Source organism: Emys orbicularis, chromosome 6, assembly GCF_028017835.1.
Source record: "Emys orbicularis isolate rEmyOrb1 chromosome 6, rEmyOrb1.hap1, whole genome shotgun sequence".
In the NCBI taxonomy this organism is placed as follows: Eukaryota; Metazoa; Chordata; order Testudines; family Emydidae; genus Emys; species Emys orbicularis.
The window spans coordinates 121,481,667-121,498,279 of NC_088688.1; the positions used below are offsets into that span (position 1 = coordinate 121,481,667).

Here is a 16,613-nt window from a genome sequence, read left to right on the forward strand (position 1 = left end):
TTAAGGTCCACTTTTGGTTTTACCAATAAGCAGAAATAGCCTATGGCATTTTTTTGACGCCACAAAATGAACTCCAAAGTTAATGTACAACAAAATTATGCAAACATTTTGAGAAGGGTGTGTCTGAGTTTTAGCAAATTAAAATGATAAAATGATCTATGCTCCCTCCACCCCACAAAATCTATAAAATAATGTTAAAATATGATTTTTTTAAGGCTCTCATACCTGGCTACTGTGAAATTCAGACTCCCACAAAACACTGGGAATCTGATCAATCCTGCCAGATATATAAAGTAAAATATAAAAAGTGTTTTCTTTATATATATATTTATATAAAATCAAATAAATATGAAAGCGTTTGTTCACTTTCCCATTTCTCTCTCACTCTAAAAACTAAAAAACAAACAGTATGTTTGGTGGGAAAATAATATTCGTGTGTGCATCTTCCTGAAGAACTAGAAATCAAAGCAACCCATCTGCAAGGCAATGGAGGCATTCACTTCCAGTTCACAGTATTGCAGTTAGAAGTACAGTGAGGTCTAAGGAAGTGATGGAGCAGGTGCTGCTCAGAACAGGGAAGGAAGAAGTGGTCACATGATAATACAGCATTGACATCGCTTTTTCTTTTGTGTACCTGGGACTGGTTCCATGGGCAGACTTTCTTCTTTCCCCTCTGGAGAGGAGGGCTCTGTTGTGTCAGACAGAGGCCTTCCGGAGACCAGTTCGGCTGCATTTCCATCCATGGTGGATACGTCAGTCACGGTCTTCTCACGCAAGGACTTCTCATCATCTTCATCGATGAGGACCAGTTCTGCCTTGATAGTTTCATCATAGCCCAGCACTTTTTTTGTCTCCTCTTCATCATCAATGTTTTGGTAACCCATAAAAATCATTGTCACTGGTTGATCCATGCTGGCCTCTGGGACTTCATCTCCAGAGATTTTTGCTTGGTGTTGAGGATTCCCAGAATTCCCCTTGCTAGGTTTATGTACCATTTCTAATTTTGCCTCTTTGAAGAGCATTTGTTCCTTCACATGGCTAAGGTTTCCATCTGCTATCACATTCCTGGCTGACACAGTCATTTCATACCCTCCTCTTACACTTGATTGTCCAGCTTTCTGTATAAGTTCATCTACATCCTTTGAGCTTAATTTATGTACTCCATTTTCTACCACTGTGCTTCCAGAGTGAACCTCATAGACTACCTTGGTACCATCATCATAGACTTTGAATCTTCTTTGATGGGTCCCCTCTGGGCCAATAGGTGATGCAGAGAGAATCTTGGTCTCTCCGGTCTGTTTGTCTTTCTCCACATTAATTTCCATGGCGTACAAAGCTTGAATGAAAACAAGAGAGGAAGTGCATGTTACAACAAAAAAAGCCAGTGAATGGTTAATTGCCAAACAGACAGAGAAAACTACTGTGCCCATTTCCTATGAAGCTATTTCTAAAGAGCCAAGCATTCTACGTTAGAAGTGAGGTGCATACTGCGAACAGAGCTGGTTATTACAATACAGTACTTTATGTAATGGGATGCGAGGCACTCCTGCTGTAAACTAGAGATACTCTTCCAACTAAATCTGTGCAGAAAGGGGTTCTGGTCAATTAGAAGCGTGAAGATCATTTAGGTTAAGTGGGCTCATGGTGTACTTTTGACAAAATGAGATGACAACATGCAGGTCTACCACAGCCTTTCATCTTTGTGCTTGCCTCAAGTTCCAAGAAGAATTGATCTCAAAGCTCCTGAAGTGCTCCCCCTCCTACCATCCAGCCCATAAACAGCTGTTAGAAAATTTTGTTTGGGAAGGAATAAAATGCCCCTGACAGCTTGTTTTATTATTGAATACTTACTCCTATGTATGCCTTTCATCCATAGCTCTCAAAGCACTTTACAAAGCTTGGTAGTTATCATTATCCCCCGCTACACAGATGAGGCACAGATCACATAAATGACATGCCCAGCTCACACCGCAGGTCAATGGCAGAACTAAGAACAGAACTCAGCTTTCCTGGCTTCCTGTCCAGTCCTCTGTCCATTGGATCAGTAAGTAACTTAAGGAAGTTAGGTGTGTTTTTAACATTTTGATTGTAATGAAAAGTACATATAAAAAAAAAAGCACAGAAGTACCCAAGCTGATTCTTTTTATGGATTCCTAAACATTGTTTTCAAAGGGGAGACAGTATAGGGGTGAACTTGATTTCAAAACTGGACCAAACAAAGGGTAATAGACACACATGAATTCCAGACTAACAAGGAAAACATTCCCCGGCATGAAAGAGTTAAGAAAGGTGCAGTAACAACAAGAGCATTGTGATCACCACACAGTGGGGTAGACAGGCAGCTCACACACAACTATATCCCTCATTCTAAGGTCGTGGTGCAAACTCTAGAGCTCAGTTTTCAAGGTACAATTGTAAAGGTCTCTCAGCTTGTCTGAACAGAACTGTCTATTTAAGTATCAGAGGGGTAGCCGTGTTAGTCTGAATCTGTAAAAAGCAACAGAGGGTCCTGTGGCACCTTTAAGACTAACAGAAGTATTGGGAGCATAAGCTTTCGTGGGTAAGAACCTCACTTCTTCAGATGCAAGACATCTGAAGAAGTGAGGTTCTTACCCACGAAAGCTTATGCTCCCAATACTTCTGTTAGTCTTAAAGGTGCCACAGGACCCTCTGTTGCTGTCTATTTAAGTGCTCCTTATATGAAGATGAAAACATTTTGTCTCCTTAAAAGGTACAAACACACAATTAATTGCAGTTGCCATGATGGGAGTTGTCGCCAGCTGTTGTGAAACTTACTACGCTGTCTCATGAAAATTCCAATTCAATGGACCACAACAAAATTATGAGGATTTCTCTTACTAGGGGAGACCGTCACTTATTGGTGAACACAAAAAAACCCAACCCCATGTAAATTGTTACACTGTCCATTAGCAGTGCTGCATTTTCTAGGACGGATATTCAATACAATCCATATACATTTTTCTTGAAAATAGTGGTAACATAAAAATTACCTGAGCGTGGTTTCAATTCTCCCTACTCCCTCACCATATTATCAAGCTTATGTGTAGATTCCTAGGGCCAAACTCTGTCATAAGCATAGGGAGCATATAATAATTGTCGGAGAAAAACACAGTTCTCACTCTTTTGGTTGGGTGCAGCCAAGTTAAATACTTTATTGCATAAATAAACTTAATAGACTTATCTTTGCATATCTAGAGAAATCCACTACTGCGTTAAACGCTTTAAAGACACTTGGAGCTATGCACCATGCATCTGAGATTACAGCCAGCAAAATTCTGAGCAGCCACAGTGAAGGTTTTCTATAACCCTACTGACTTTATAAAGTGGGACAGTCCCGTTTTATTTGCTTGTATGTATTTATTGATTTACACCTCAGTGCTTGGTCAGTTTTCTCCCGCCCTCTTCTTCAGTTCCCCCATGCTTTTGCTCACAAAGACAAGAGCTGAGTTTAAGGGCGGAGGAGGGCTGCTAGTTCTTGGTCCTCCTACATGGGACCCCTTGAGTGAGGCAGTTAGTGGCTCACCAGCCTGCTGTCTTCCAAATTCACCTTTCTGTCCAGTGCCCAGCAGGTAAGCAAGACAACTATCTGAAACAGGAATTCCTATAGCTTATTGACAGGAAAAAGCATGACTGCCTGTATCTACCCGGCCGGTGCCCTTATGAATTGCTAGATTAGAGTGCATGCCAAGGAGAGATGCTGTGAAGTGTCCTTCACTGCTTCTCCAAGCAGGAGGAGTGCAGTGTGGTCCTATTCATTTGCTCGCCAACCCTTGCTCCTGAGGGCAACACACGTTTGCAGACTGGAGTGGGTTTATGAGCTCCCCAAGTCACGGGCCATCACTTTAATCTGCCATATCATTCAGTGCTCTGTCCAGTGTTATGAAGGGATCATGCCCTGCTGCTTGTGCCGTGACTGGATGTGTGGAATAAGAGGCCCCTACGACAGCTTCCTGCGCTTGTGTACAAGTACAGCAGAGGGCTGGGCTGAAGTTAGCTCGGAGCATTTAAAGCAGAACCTTGGTTTGTATTCTTTGTTGCTATTTAATTGGCTGATTGGTTTTAGTGTCTCCGTGTGTATCATTAGGGATAATACATGACAAGTAGCATGTTTCTGTTGTTTGGTTTGTCCCCATTTTGGGATCTCTGAGACTCGTGTTTCTAAAGTCTCATCTAGTACTTCTTATTTGAACCTTAAATCCAAGTTACAGAGACATGAAGATGATTAAACAAGAGAAGAAGAACCCCATTATTACTGTGCAGGAGCTTGCTTGTTTTTGGCTGGGATTTCTGGGAGGAAGTGTCATCTAGGGGCTAGGGCCTGGGGCTGGGAGTCAGAACCTCAGGGTTCCAGTACTGGTTCTGCCCTGACTTGATTTTTGATATCGAGCAAGTCACCTGACCACTCTGAAACACTCAGGCTCCTCGTGGGCAAACACTTCAGCGCTCAGTCATGTAAAAGTTGCTGTCATTTTCAAATGGTGTGTCTGTTTCAGCTGTGAGGCAGTTCAGATTGTTTAATGCAGAACAGGGCTGTGATTTTCCAAGCCCTCCATGTGTGGAACACCCAATTGAAGTCAATGGGAGTTGCACCTATGGAAGGCTTGAGGACTGGTGCCGGCATCTATATCTGACCTTGCAGGACTCAGCGGCTCCACACTTTTGGAATAAGATCTCCAGAAATACAAGTAAGTACCGACTTGTCCACATTTAGAAAGAGTTGCAAGATGCATCTCTTTGTCCAGATGTCAACTCTTGATGTATAATGATCTCCTAGGCATTTAGGGTCAGAGTTTCAAAAGAATTCAGAACACTTGGAAGATTGTCATCAATGACCATTTAAAACACTAGTTGGAAGGAAGGAACTGTTTTCTCACTGCTCATCTGTGTTAGAAATTAACAGATGTGGTTATATCTTTAAGTATTAAGGCACTGATTTGGGAGCTTATTGTCATTGTTACATATTCGTTTATTCCCTTCAAATTGATTTCAGAATGTCGCACCTGGGACTCTTACATTAGTTAGCTCTTACTCACAGAAGTAGTGCCAATGACTTGATTAAAACTACTCCTGTGAGTAAATGCACATTGATATAAGCAAATATTCCACAATTGGACCCTTTATAAGCAGACCCTAGCTGAAATGTATTACCATGGGAAAAGCAGAACGAGAGAACTTTGCTAACCTTTGCTTTTGTTAATCTACTTGCAGATGAAATGGGAATCTAGTATAATACTTCCAAAAGTTGTTGAAAAATAAACCATGTGATTAATTTTTGTCTTTGCAGTTCTTATCAAACAGCAAAAAGCACAACTTATTAATACGGTTGGAAATTGGTTGATAGTGAAGCATTGAAAGTACAACAGTACTTGAAGACGAGAGCCTGCATTACTGTTAGTACACGTTCTGTACAAGTTTAATTACAATGTAACCTGATTTAGTATTTCATAAGAATAACATCCCAGAGTACCTGTTAAGGAGTACTGCTTCTGCCTGTTAAATGGTCTTTAAAAACAGAGCTATCAAGTCTGTTACATTTTAAAAAGATGTTCTCAACAATCTTTAAACATGTAATAAAACAAAGCTTATGTTAAATAATCTTGACTGTGTGTGCTGCTTGCCCTGTCCTTTAAGCTGTTGCAGTGCATGGACTCCAGTCATCAAAGAAATACACAAGGAGAGACTATTCTTTTCGTGTTTTTGACACAATGCAGCTAGAAACACACAGGCAAATGGGGTGTATCAATCTCTGTCTAAGGCGGGTCAGATTTAGCACTGGGATGCGCTTTCTGGGTGCCCTGCAAAGAGGAGCTCAACCAAATGAAGGGTCCCCCATTTGTGGATCGCACCTCAAATCGATACACTCTCTTGCTGCATGAAATAATTGGAATGCCAATGTACCATCTTTCGTTATTGCTACTCTGTGATGGCAGTGACGTATCGAGCTGCATGTTGGCATTAATGCATGGAGCATATGGTTTTGAATAGAACAATATTGAAAAGATAAGTAAAATCAACAGCTAGGATCTTGCTCATAAATTGCTCCAGTTTAGAAACGCATTGAGGCTGAAATTCTGTAGCCCCAGCCTAAAACACAAAGGCATGTAACACCTTTTTTTGCCCCCGAAAGAGTTAAGCATTGTGCTGAAATAAACAGCTCCTTTCTGTTCTGTAAGGTTTTATGCACATATTGGTGTGTGTGTGTGTGTCTCATTCATCTCAATGGAAGTTGTGTGGGTGCAGGAAAGGTGCTATTATCATGGCCTAGATTCCATACATTTACATCAGCACAGATGGAGAGAGAATCAAGCTGAATGCTTCCATTAAAAAGAAATCTGCCAAGTGTACAATGCTACTTTTTAGGACTCACAAAGTATGTAATATAAATAAATGACTTTGAAATTGCTCACTGCTGTTCAAAGAGCCTTGACTTGTTCACAGAATACAAATCATGTGGCACTTAAACTATATCTGGGCACCAGTCCCATTAAGGTTAATATATATAAACAGAAGTTTGTGTCTACTGGATTGGCTAATAGAATACAGATCTCCTTGAGACTTACCAGTTACCCTGCTTGGTCCGTCCCACCCAGGAACTGGCTCTGCTGTTCGTGAATAGAGGGTTGGGAGTTCAGGGATCTGGGAGTAAATGTAATTTACTGCATCTGGTGTCAGAGAACAGAAAATACAGTTAGATAATGTTATGAGCCCCAGTGGCTTCATTGCTTAGACAGCAGAGTGTTAACTTATCAACCCAAACAATAGACATCAGAGCTTTGTACTGGATGATTGGATCAAAGTAAACAAAGTGCAAAGTCACTGTCATGTGATTGGTGTTCAGTAGACTAGCTGAGGTAGGAGGGAACATATCCAGATGACTCAAACTTTGTGTCAATTGCACACATCAAACTATTTGTCAGGCGCTTCTGGATTTTATCAGGTCAGTGACCTCAACAAAAGAATGAACCCCGTGTAATGGGTAGAATAAAGGATGTTTTATAGAGAAATACTCAGATAAAATGAGGTTTAAAAACTCTGGAGGTAACTGGGTGATAAAATGGCATGACAGACCAGCTCCTTTATATCAGTCATATTAGTTTTGTGTTTTATAGGTTGGTGAGCTGGAATTTGGCTGAAGTTTAACCTGTAAGGGAAATACTGTCTCCATGCTGGTTGATCCCATGCTTACTTGACATTCGGTGGGAATATAATACCTTGCAGTTCCACAGTGCCACATTTCATCCAAAGCCCTCTGGCCCTGAGTCAACAAGAGCCTAACTTTAAGCATTAACTTTAGTAGAACTACTCACATGCTTACAGTTGGGCACATGCTTCAGTATCTTGTTGAAATGGGACTTGAAAGTGGTCAACAAATATTGACTAAGCCTCACAACAGTGCTGCTGGGAGGTAGACTAAGGGAAATACTTACAGAGTCCTAAATTACAAACAGATAGGTTAAGTGACTTGCCCAAGGTCATGCTAGCAGCCAATGGCAGAGTCAGAAGCTCTCAGTCTCCTGCTCTAGGAACTTGTTTCTGGGTTTAAGCACACAAGACAAAGTAATTATTCAAGATGTTTGCATGCTAGGCAGAAGAAGAAAGACCATATTTTGATTCCTGAAGCAACACTGAATTATGGTCACAAGGTGTATTTCCTGTGGTTTGTTAAATCGACTCCATATTTCCAGGCACAGCTGTTTGCCTCACTCTGCCGACTGCTGCATTGATCCCCTGAAATCCTATAGTCTAGTGATTCCTAGTCCCCCAGGGAACAATATGTATAGCCATCCTGGAGTGAGGCCCCCATGGATCTCAATTACAGAGACAGAGAACGATGTCTTTATTGCTATCTCCAGTCAGAAATGTGCCTCCCTCATAGCCTCTGATAAAAAAATAAAGTTTATCTAAGGCATGGTACATTTACCCACCCCCACCACTGAAATGTGACATATAGAGACTGTTTCCTGGGGTCCCTGATTTTCAATCTCACTTTGTACTGCAAGATGTTTGGCATTATATATTTCATGATAACTTCTTGATCCTGGTTTATTTCAATCAGAATGGTCCACTTTGGTCTGTACATTGTGGAACTTTCCACCTTCTCTGGTGACAAGTTCTATCTATCTGAGGTACTTAAATAGCCCTTCCTTGAAGTAATATCTGAGTGCCTCACAGTCTTTAATGTATTTATACTCATAGCACCTTTGGGAGCTAGGAAAGTGATACTATCCCCATTTTATAGCTGAGGCAATGAGACAGCGTGAGACTAAGTGACTTGGTCATGGTCAGACAGGAAGACTGTGTCAGAGCAGGGAAATGAACCCAGGTCTACCGAGCCCCAGACTATCATCCTAATCACTGGATCATCCTTCTGAGAGAAGCTCAGGAGCAAGTCAAGGCAATTTTCTCTGCCACCCTGATAGGTTTTAGCAAAATTCTGATATTCACCAAATTTTATGGTAAATAAGAGATTCTGTATTCTCTGTTCTCTCAAAACACAAATCTTCCAGTCCTTGGGGTTAAAAAATATAAATGATGTTGTTTCTTCTAAGTCTGGTGTATACTAGTCTTGTTAAAACAATAAATACTGGAGGGGAAAAAAAATCTGCCTGCTTTGGTCTCTCCCACAGCTTGTAAACAGAAGAGATGGGAAGGTCTGTGCAGTGTCTGTCTGTGTGTGGACCCATGCAGGAGGGGGAGAAATCAGGCTTAAGAATTCATTTGGTGGCTGCTTCATCTATTTCTTTGTGAGGAAACGTGCACCTCACAAAACCCACCATCACAGTTGTTGGTAGTCTCAGTAAAAAAGTGAAGCAGAAAAGGGGTCTGAAGGCTGATTTACGCTCTGATCTCTGAAGCGGTGTCTGTGCTAGGAAAGTCAGGACATGGTGGTAAAAGGGCCTCAGCCTGGTCTACACTAGAGCCTCCATCACTGGTACCATCAGTAAAGCTGCAGAAGTGGTGAATTATAATCTTGGGCGAGTATTACGGAGGTGACAGCCTAGAAGTCTTCCTCCAGCTCTCGGCTGCGGCACCTTAATTGAGTGAGGAAACTTCCATTGCCACTGCTCATGCTGTATCCGTTGTGGGTGTAAATGGAGAAAGGTATTATCTAACGCTGCCAATCCAGCATCTGTCACCACTACAGAACCCACATTCCTCATGGAAACACATATATGCGATTTGTACCAAGTGCCTTTGAAAGCAAGAGCTGGGTTTGGGAAATATTCTTTATTTCACACCTCAGTGGGCAAACGTAAGCCTCCGGAACTGGGCTTTTTGTTTTAAATGCATAGTGCCGTCTGAAAGCTTTTTTGTTTTGCTGCAATAAGGCCTGAGAGAAACAATTATTTAGGACACAGCTCACTGAGCAATGGACAGTAACAGCTGCTCTCTCTTTTACAAGGTTTCTTGCCTTTGGTGAGACACGGGTACCATTCCTTTGCGCAGTTATTCTGGGAATCTGCATCAGCAAGTTTCTGAAATCCGTTTTCCACATGCAGAATGGCTGGCTCTTTCCTACGTGCCGGAACATGAAGCAGATTGTTCTGGAAGCAATGGAAATCCAATAAATAGTTGTTCAACCAGACTATGGAGGGTCTAGTTGGAACAGAAAACTGGGAACCAGGACATCTGCGTTGCAATTCCTTCTCCGATAGTAAATCTCTCTAGGGCAGTGTTTCTCAAACTGGGGTCGCCACTTGTGTAGGGAAAGCCCCTGGTGGGCCGGGCTGGTTTGTTTACCTGCCCCGTCTGCAGGTCCGGCCGATCGTGGCTCCCACTGGCCGCGGTTCGCTGCTCCTGGTCAATGGGGGCTGCGGGAAGTGGCATGGGCCGAGGGACGGACTGGCCGCCGCTTCCAGCAGCCCCCAATCCAAGGAGTCACACCAGATCTGAACGTGGTTTATACTTAGTAATTGCTCTCTGTAATCCTAGCCTAATCGAGAGTGATGGAAACACAGTATACATACAGCCCAGCTCTATACTGTCTCTCCAATGTCCATTGCAGCATTGTGCAGTGATAGCGGATACTTTTTGTAGCACATCTCATGCCATGTTTAAATGAAAGGCTTGTCAGCTCTTTGTCTGTGATGTGCCGCCAGGGCACTGATATGCTGCAAGCTGGCTGTAGTATGACAATGTAAGAGTCAGCATGTGACAGGCCTGCTGTCCCCAGCCTAGTCATTTCCATTCGGCGTCCTCTCACCGGGTGATCTGAAGCAGTCAGTCAAAGTGCAGTTACGCTGTGGGACGTGACAACGTGGGAGTGCTGTTTATTTGCCTCATTGACTTAGAGTTCAAAAATGGTCATTTAGAAATAAAAAAGATGTCTTTTTCCATCTTCCAATTCAACCTGACTTCTCTTGGATCCATGAGTCATTTTTATATAGTCACTTTTCTGATGTTTGAATGAAAAGGAAGATGCTCAACAGCCAGTGTCTCAGATAGAAAAAAACATGAGCACCGAGCAATTTATTCTCTGGTTTATGGACTCTACAGCATGGGGCACTTGCCTGGATCCTCTGGGCATATCTCACTTAATCAACGTCCTGCCAGTTCATGGGCCTTAAGCATTGGAGCACTTCAGCCCCTCTTGTTGTGGCCCGTGGCACATAATAGTTGTGTCTCCTCAGGGCTGTAATGCTTTTGTCTGATTTCGGGTGGCCTTAGTGTGGGTGTTGGTGGCCTGTGCTGTACAGGAGATCAGACTAGATGATCTGGTGGTCCCTCTATGACTCCAGGTCCTTCAGGGAGTGTCAGCAATTGACATGAGGGTCATGAGTGCTAGATGGTGCACTCGGCTCTGTGCTTTTGCAGGTTATTCCTTCATTGTCCATCACAGGTTTCCTTGCACTTTCCTCTGAGGGATCTGGTAGCGGTGATGGTCAGAGATATGGTTGGTCTGCAGTGATTCAGCTCTTTCTATTTCCTCTGAAAGATGTTTAAAAATTTACATAACGAGACAGCTCCCTATTGGCTACCTACCCGTTTCTTCCTACTGAGATCAGCTATAGTTTATGCTTACTAACTTGTCTCCAGTTCAGACGGCAGAAAGAAAAAAGATTATTAATTTTTTGCCAAACACTGATCTTTGGTCAAACAATGCCCCCCAATCATCCATGTGGTGGGCTTGCAACATGTACTTTCTCTGGGAAAGCAGAACACAAGAGGCTTAACGGTTCATTCGTGATATCATGTATAGAAAGCCCTGGTCCTTGCCCTGAAGAGTTTATAATTTAAGGACAAGGAACAGATGAAGGGCGAGGGGCAGCAATATAACATACAAGTGAAGTGGTTATGATGATGGTAGGCACATGTCTCATCAGCTGTATTTTTGCTCTGATTATCTATTTATATTATAAAAGCTTAGTTTTAGTTTGCATTGGATTTGGACGTTCCTGTCAACCTCTGTGAAATCCTGCTTCTTGCTAACTTGGGAGGAAAGTTAGCCTCAAGATGCAGGTAAACTTTAATGAAAGGGGAAGTCACTTTTGGATCCTCGAGAAGCGCCACTAGTGAGGGTGCTATGATAACCCCGGAAAATACCCCGGCCACCATTTTATAACTGGGGTTGCCTACACTGAGACACTTAGTATCAGTTTTACAAAGGCATTTAGGCACGCAAAGGTGCAGAGAGACACTTTTGTAAATACAATTTGGTACCTAAGTGCCTAGCACCCATTTAAATTAAGCAGAGCTGGGTACCTAACTCACTTAGGTGCTTTTGAAAACTATCTGCACCTTTGTGCCTAAATCCCTTTGACTATCTGGCCCCAAAATATAAGTAGCCAGGTTTTCAAAGGTGCTGAGCACTTGCAACGGTCATTGACTTCGGTACCAGAAAGCAGAAAATCAGGTCACCTGGTATATAGGTGCCCACCTATGGATGTAGATGATTAACGGTAAGAACCCATGTTAGAAATATCTGGGCTAAATGTCTGGTTGTGGCTGGCCCTGCACAGGTACATGTGGCGGATGGGTGGAGTGAGAAGGGGTGCAGAGGGCCCTGTCCCAGCTTGCACAGTGCCAGTCACAATCAGCAGCATTCACCCTAGGAACAAAACATTTGCCTTGCTGGATTCGTCTCTATTCTGGAGTCCCTCCTCCGGCAGTGGCCAATTCCAGATGCTTCAGAGCAAGGCCAAACAATAACAACTGTATAATTTAGGGTATGTCTACACCCAGCCGCTAGTTCGGCGGCTGGGAATCGAAGTTCTGGGTTCGACTTATCGCGTCTTGTCTGGACGCGATAAGTCGAACCAGGAAGTGATCGCCGTCGACTGCGGTACTCCAGCTAGACGAGAGGAGTACCGTGGAGTCGACGGGGAGCCTGCCTGCCGCGTGTGGACCGAGGTAAGTTCGAACTAAGGTACTTCGAACTTCAGCTACGTTATTCACGTAGCTGAAGTTGCGTACCTTAGTTCGAATTGGGGGGTAAGTGTAGACCAAGCCAAAGTCTCCTAACTGGCAAAGACGTATCCTGCCCTGCAGGTAGAATTCCTTTTGGACACCTGTAGGCAAGATGAAGCCTGACATACGTTAGGATGGCCTCAGGAATGTCTGATCTGCCTCTTACTCTTACAAAAAATCCTCTCACCACCAGGGCCGGCTCCAGGGTTTTGGCCGCCCCAAGCAGCCAAACAAACAAACAAACAAAACAAACAAACAAAAAAAGCCACGATCGCGATCTGTGGTGGCAATTCGGCGGGAGGTCCTTTGCTCCGAGCAGGAGTGAGGGACCGTCCGCCGAATTGCCGCCGAACAGCTGGACGTGCCGCCCCTCTCCGAAGTGGCCACCCCAAGCACCTGCTTGGTAAACTGGTGCCTGGAGCCAGCCCTGCTCACCACCAACAGCCTATAAACGTTTCCAATAAAACAGCATTTAAAAGAGGAGAGAGAACTGTAACCTGCATCAGTGAAGGGAGGCCCTTTGATTTAGTTCAGCTGGCAGTCTTCCCCAATGCATATATTAATTCTTCTGGCTGGGCAAAGGCAGGCTAAAGTTCCTTCTCTATCCCTGCAGTAAAACGTAGACAACTTCTCTGCCTAAAACAGATGGCACCCCTCACATGGTATTTTTGGTTGAGGAGATCTGAGTGACTCACTCCCAACTGCCTCATCAACAAGGACCACGTGAACCAATAAACACTGCCAGGGACACTGGCAGCAGAGTGCCTGTTACCACCCATGGTGTAAAAGAAGAAATTACTGCTCTTCTCCGGCTGAAATTTACAGGAACCCCTTACTTCAATCCATTCCTCCCCACCAAAAAAAGGCAGCCTTGTGATCTCTTCTGACTCCGACTCAGGGCTTGCCCCACAATCTAGGTCTGGTTGCATTTAAAAATAGGTGGGAAAACCTCCAGACATGTTGATAATACTATTTAAAGACCCATGGTTTGAGTATCCTGTTCTATGCTGTATCTACTCAGAGGCCTTTGAGTGGAGACACATTGTCTTGACTGACAACTCCCTCCTGTCTGGAATCTCAGCCTATCATCTTGCCCATGCCCAGCAAAAAATGCTACTGCTAAAATCATCTTCCTTCTCTCACTCCCCTCTGCAGAGGCCAGATCATCCTCTGCCTCAGGGCAGCTTTATACTGCTCCAGCAGTGCAAGGTTGCTTTAAATACAGTAGATTAAGCCCCTGGAGGATCTTCCCTGCTTGGGGGGTTTCCCTGCAGAGCTTTGGTAGTCGCTTCTACATCTCTCTTCCCATCCCTGCAATTGGAACAAGGGGCACGGCTGGGAGGAAGAAGATGTGGCCACGCTGCCCTATATACTCTGGGAAAACCTGGGTGCAATCGGGGACCCTTGAGGCTGCTGGCTCAGTGCAGGGCAGCCTCAAGATGGGTTCTACAGATGAGCATCTGGCCCAAAATCTCTCTGTTAGGTCCCTCTCCTCCTTTCTGTCAAGCTCAGCTTCTAGGCTTTACACAGCTCCAGTCCTGTCTACATCTCTGCCATCGATTCCCACTACTCTTCCTCTTCCTGCTGCCTATACTTCTCCCAGGCCTGCTTCCTCAGGCCTGATCCTGCAAAGACTTGCTCATGAGCTTACCTCTGTGGACTGTGAGTAATCACACTGAGCTCAATGGGACTACTCACATGAGTAAAGATAGACATCGGCATAGGCCTTTCTACAACTGGAGCCTAAATGTCCCTTCTGTATCTCCCCCCCCCCCCCGCCCCGGTTTTCTCATCTTTCCTCCATGCTATCCCTTACTCTTGAAACACATTTGATGACCTCTTTCTCCTCAGCCTTTCAGTGTAATCTAGCACCTATGGGCAAGGATGGTGCTTTCATCTGTTTATGTACAGCATATAGTACAGTGATTTATAATTCATAGACTTTAAGGCATGATGGACTATTAGATCATCCAGTCTCACTTCTTACGTAGCGCAGGCCTTAGAATCACACCCAGTTACTCCTGCACTGAGCCCAATGACTTGTATTTGCTCAAAACATCTCTTCCGGAATGTCTTCATTTGAAGTTGTCAAGAGAAGGAGAATCCATCCAGCAATGATGCCCAGTGAATAATAAAAGCAACAGAGAGTCCTGTGGCACTTTTAAGACTAACAGATGTATTGGAGCATAAGCTTTCGTGGGTGAATGCCCACTTCGTCGGATGCAGTGAATAATAATAATAAAAAATACTAATGGAGGACGCTGGTCTGCTTGGGTATTTTATAGAGCATGGGGATGGGCGGGCTGGTTAGGTTAAAGTCAGAACGGAGCAACACAGACTAGTTTATTATTAGTAGTTTACATACTATTGAATCAGAAGCAAAAGAACCAAACTACTACAAGAAAAGCTACTCACACTGGTAGTGTTTCTTTTCCAGCTGAGGGAAGCTCGTTAGAAAACCTGGTTGCCAAACAAGTCCAGAGAAGCTTTGGCTGAAGGCTGGAAGTATTTGGTTGAGGTTTGGAGTAGGTTCTTAAGACAGTCAAGTCAGTTTCTCCATTCCTAACCAGAAGTACTTACTCGTGTTAATTGGGGCCTGATCCCGAGCTTAGGCACCACTGAAAAGTGAAATAATGTGTTCATTTGGGGACAGCACAGCAGGATAAGCCTTGATGCAAAGCCCACTGATGTCAGTGGGAGTTTTCCCATTTACTTCAGTAGTCTCTGGATCATTCCCCTACACGTTACATTGTAACTCTGTACACAGCCCCAATGCTCTAGTGCAGTGGTTTTCAACCTGGTGTCCACAGACTATGTCTAAGGGGTCTGTGAAAGGCTGTCATTACCATAGAACAGTGGTGTTCAGCCTGTGGGCCCTTGGGGGGGTCTGCAGACTACATCTAAGATTTCCACCTCCATTTGAAATTTTTTAAGGGTTCGCAAGTGAAAATCCCACTGTCCTAATGTGTTAGGACCATTCCATGCCATCCTCATCTGTGTTTGAAGACCAGAAACTGGGATATGATTTAGCCAATAGTTGGAGGCCTTAGCATTAATGTCAGTGCCTTACATCATATCCATTCAGTGATGAATAGCAAGAACCAGTCTCTGGAGTGCACGTTACTGCAGATAAATGATGGAATAAAAAACATGCATCGTCCACCATTGGTGTTTAGTTCATAAGGGGTTGTCTGGCTATGTGTGAATTTATAAAGCTTTCAGCTAACTCACAAACCTAAAGGAAAAGTTCAGTATTCAGGCACATCATGTGCATTTGGGACGCTGACTCCATACACTAGTTATTATGGTAGACACATCCGTCAAAGCAATCTTTTCTATCTGTGAGAGTTATCACACAGAGAATATACTTACTCAGGGAAGTAAGCTAAATGTAATCAACACAAGTTATTAATCTATATGAAGAGGAATCGTCATTTTATGAACACTGTGAGAGCACACCACACAAGGGGGAGTGTCTCGATGGTATGTGAAAGGAATTTGCAGCATTTGGTAGCATGTGGCAGAGAGGTCCAGGATATGAATATCGTATGATGCCCTGTTGGCTGCATAAGCTATTGCTGGCTTTCATTTCCCTAGCATGCATATAGAGTCGGATGGGAATTTTCGGATGGAATGTTATCAGAAAACGACGATTTGTGGAAAGAGAAACATTCCATGGGAATAGGTCTATTATGATTAAACCTTTGATGGAAACCAGGCGTCATGGAGCAGGGCCTGGGCAGTCTGGCCTAGTGGTCAGAGCTGGAGTCAGAGGCAGGAACCGAACAGGGTTGGAGGGGACTGCAGTAGAGCAGGCGCAAGGCTGGGAACAAGGCAGGCACAGGAGCGATTGCAGCCACTGGCCTTCAGAGCCGGTCTGGTGATGCCCAAACCACCTGAGTGACTGAAAGGCAATTAGGGTGTTCAGCTGCAGGGCAGCTACCTGGCCCCAGGCTCAGCTGCAGGCCCTGATTCCTGACACCAGGCACTTGTCAGAAACTTGCCTTGTTTCCTGTCAGCTTGCCTGCCTGCGTCCCCCAAGCTCGCCTACTCCCCAGCAGCCCAGGCTCCCAGGCAGACTGCCAGCTCGGCTGCCATGGAGGCAGGGCTTCCAGGCTCCTCAGCAGCCCACCTGGAGGTCGACCCGGGAGTCTGGGCTTCCCGGCTCCTGGGTTCTGCAGCAG

At 44.2% G+C, this 16,613-nt stretch overlaps 1 protein-coding gene across 1 annotated transcript in view; it reads right to left on the reverse strand.

Annotated features, from left to right (window-relative positions):
* Nucleotides 1-590: 590 nt before the first annotated feature.
* LOC135879897 (paralemmin-1-like) overlaps nucleotides 591-16,613 on the reverse strand; it is a 104,298-nt gene continuing 88,275 nt past the window's right edge. Inside the window, exons 6-7 of the mRNA XM_065405927.1 lie at nucleotides 6,582-6,683; nucleotides 591-1,336 (exon numbers count right to left, since the gene is read on the reverse strand). Of these exons, the coding sequence (XP_065261999.1) occupies nucleotides 591-1,336; nucleotides 6,582-6,683 (848 nt within the window). The remainder of the gene's footprint in view (nucleotides 1,337-6,581; nucleotides 6,684-16,613) is intronic.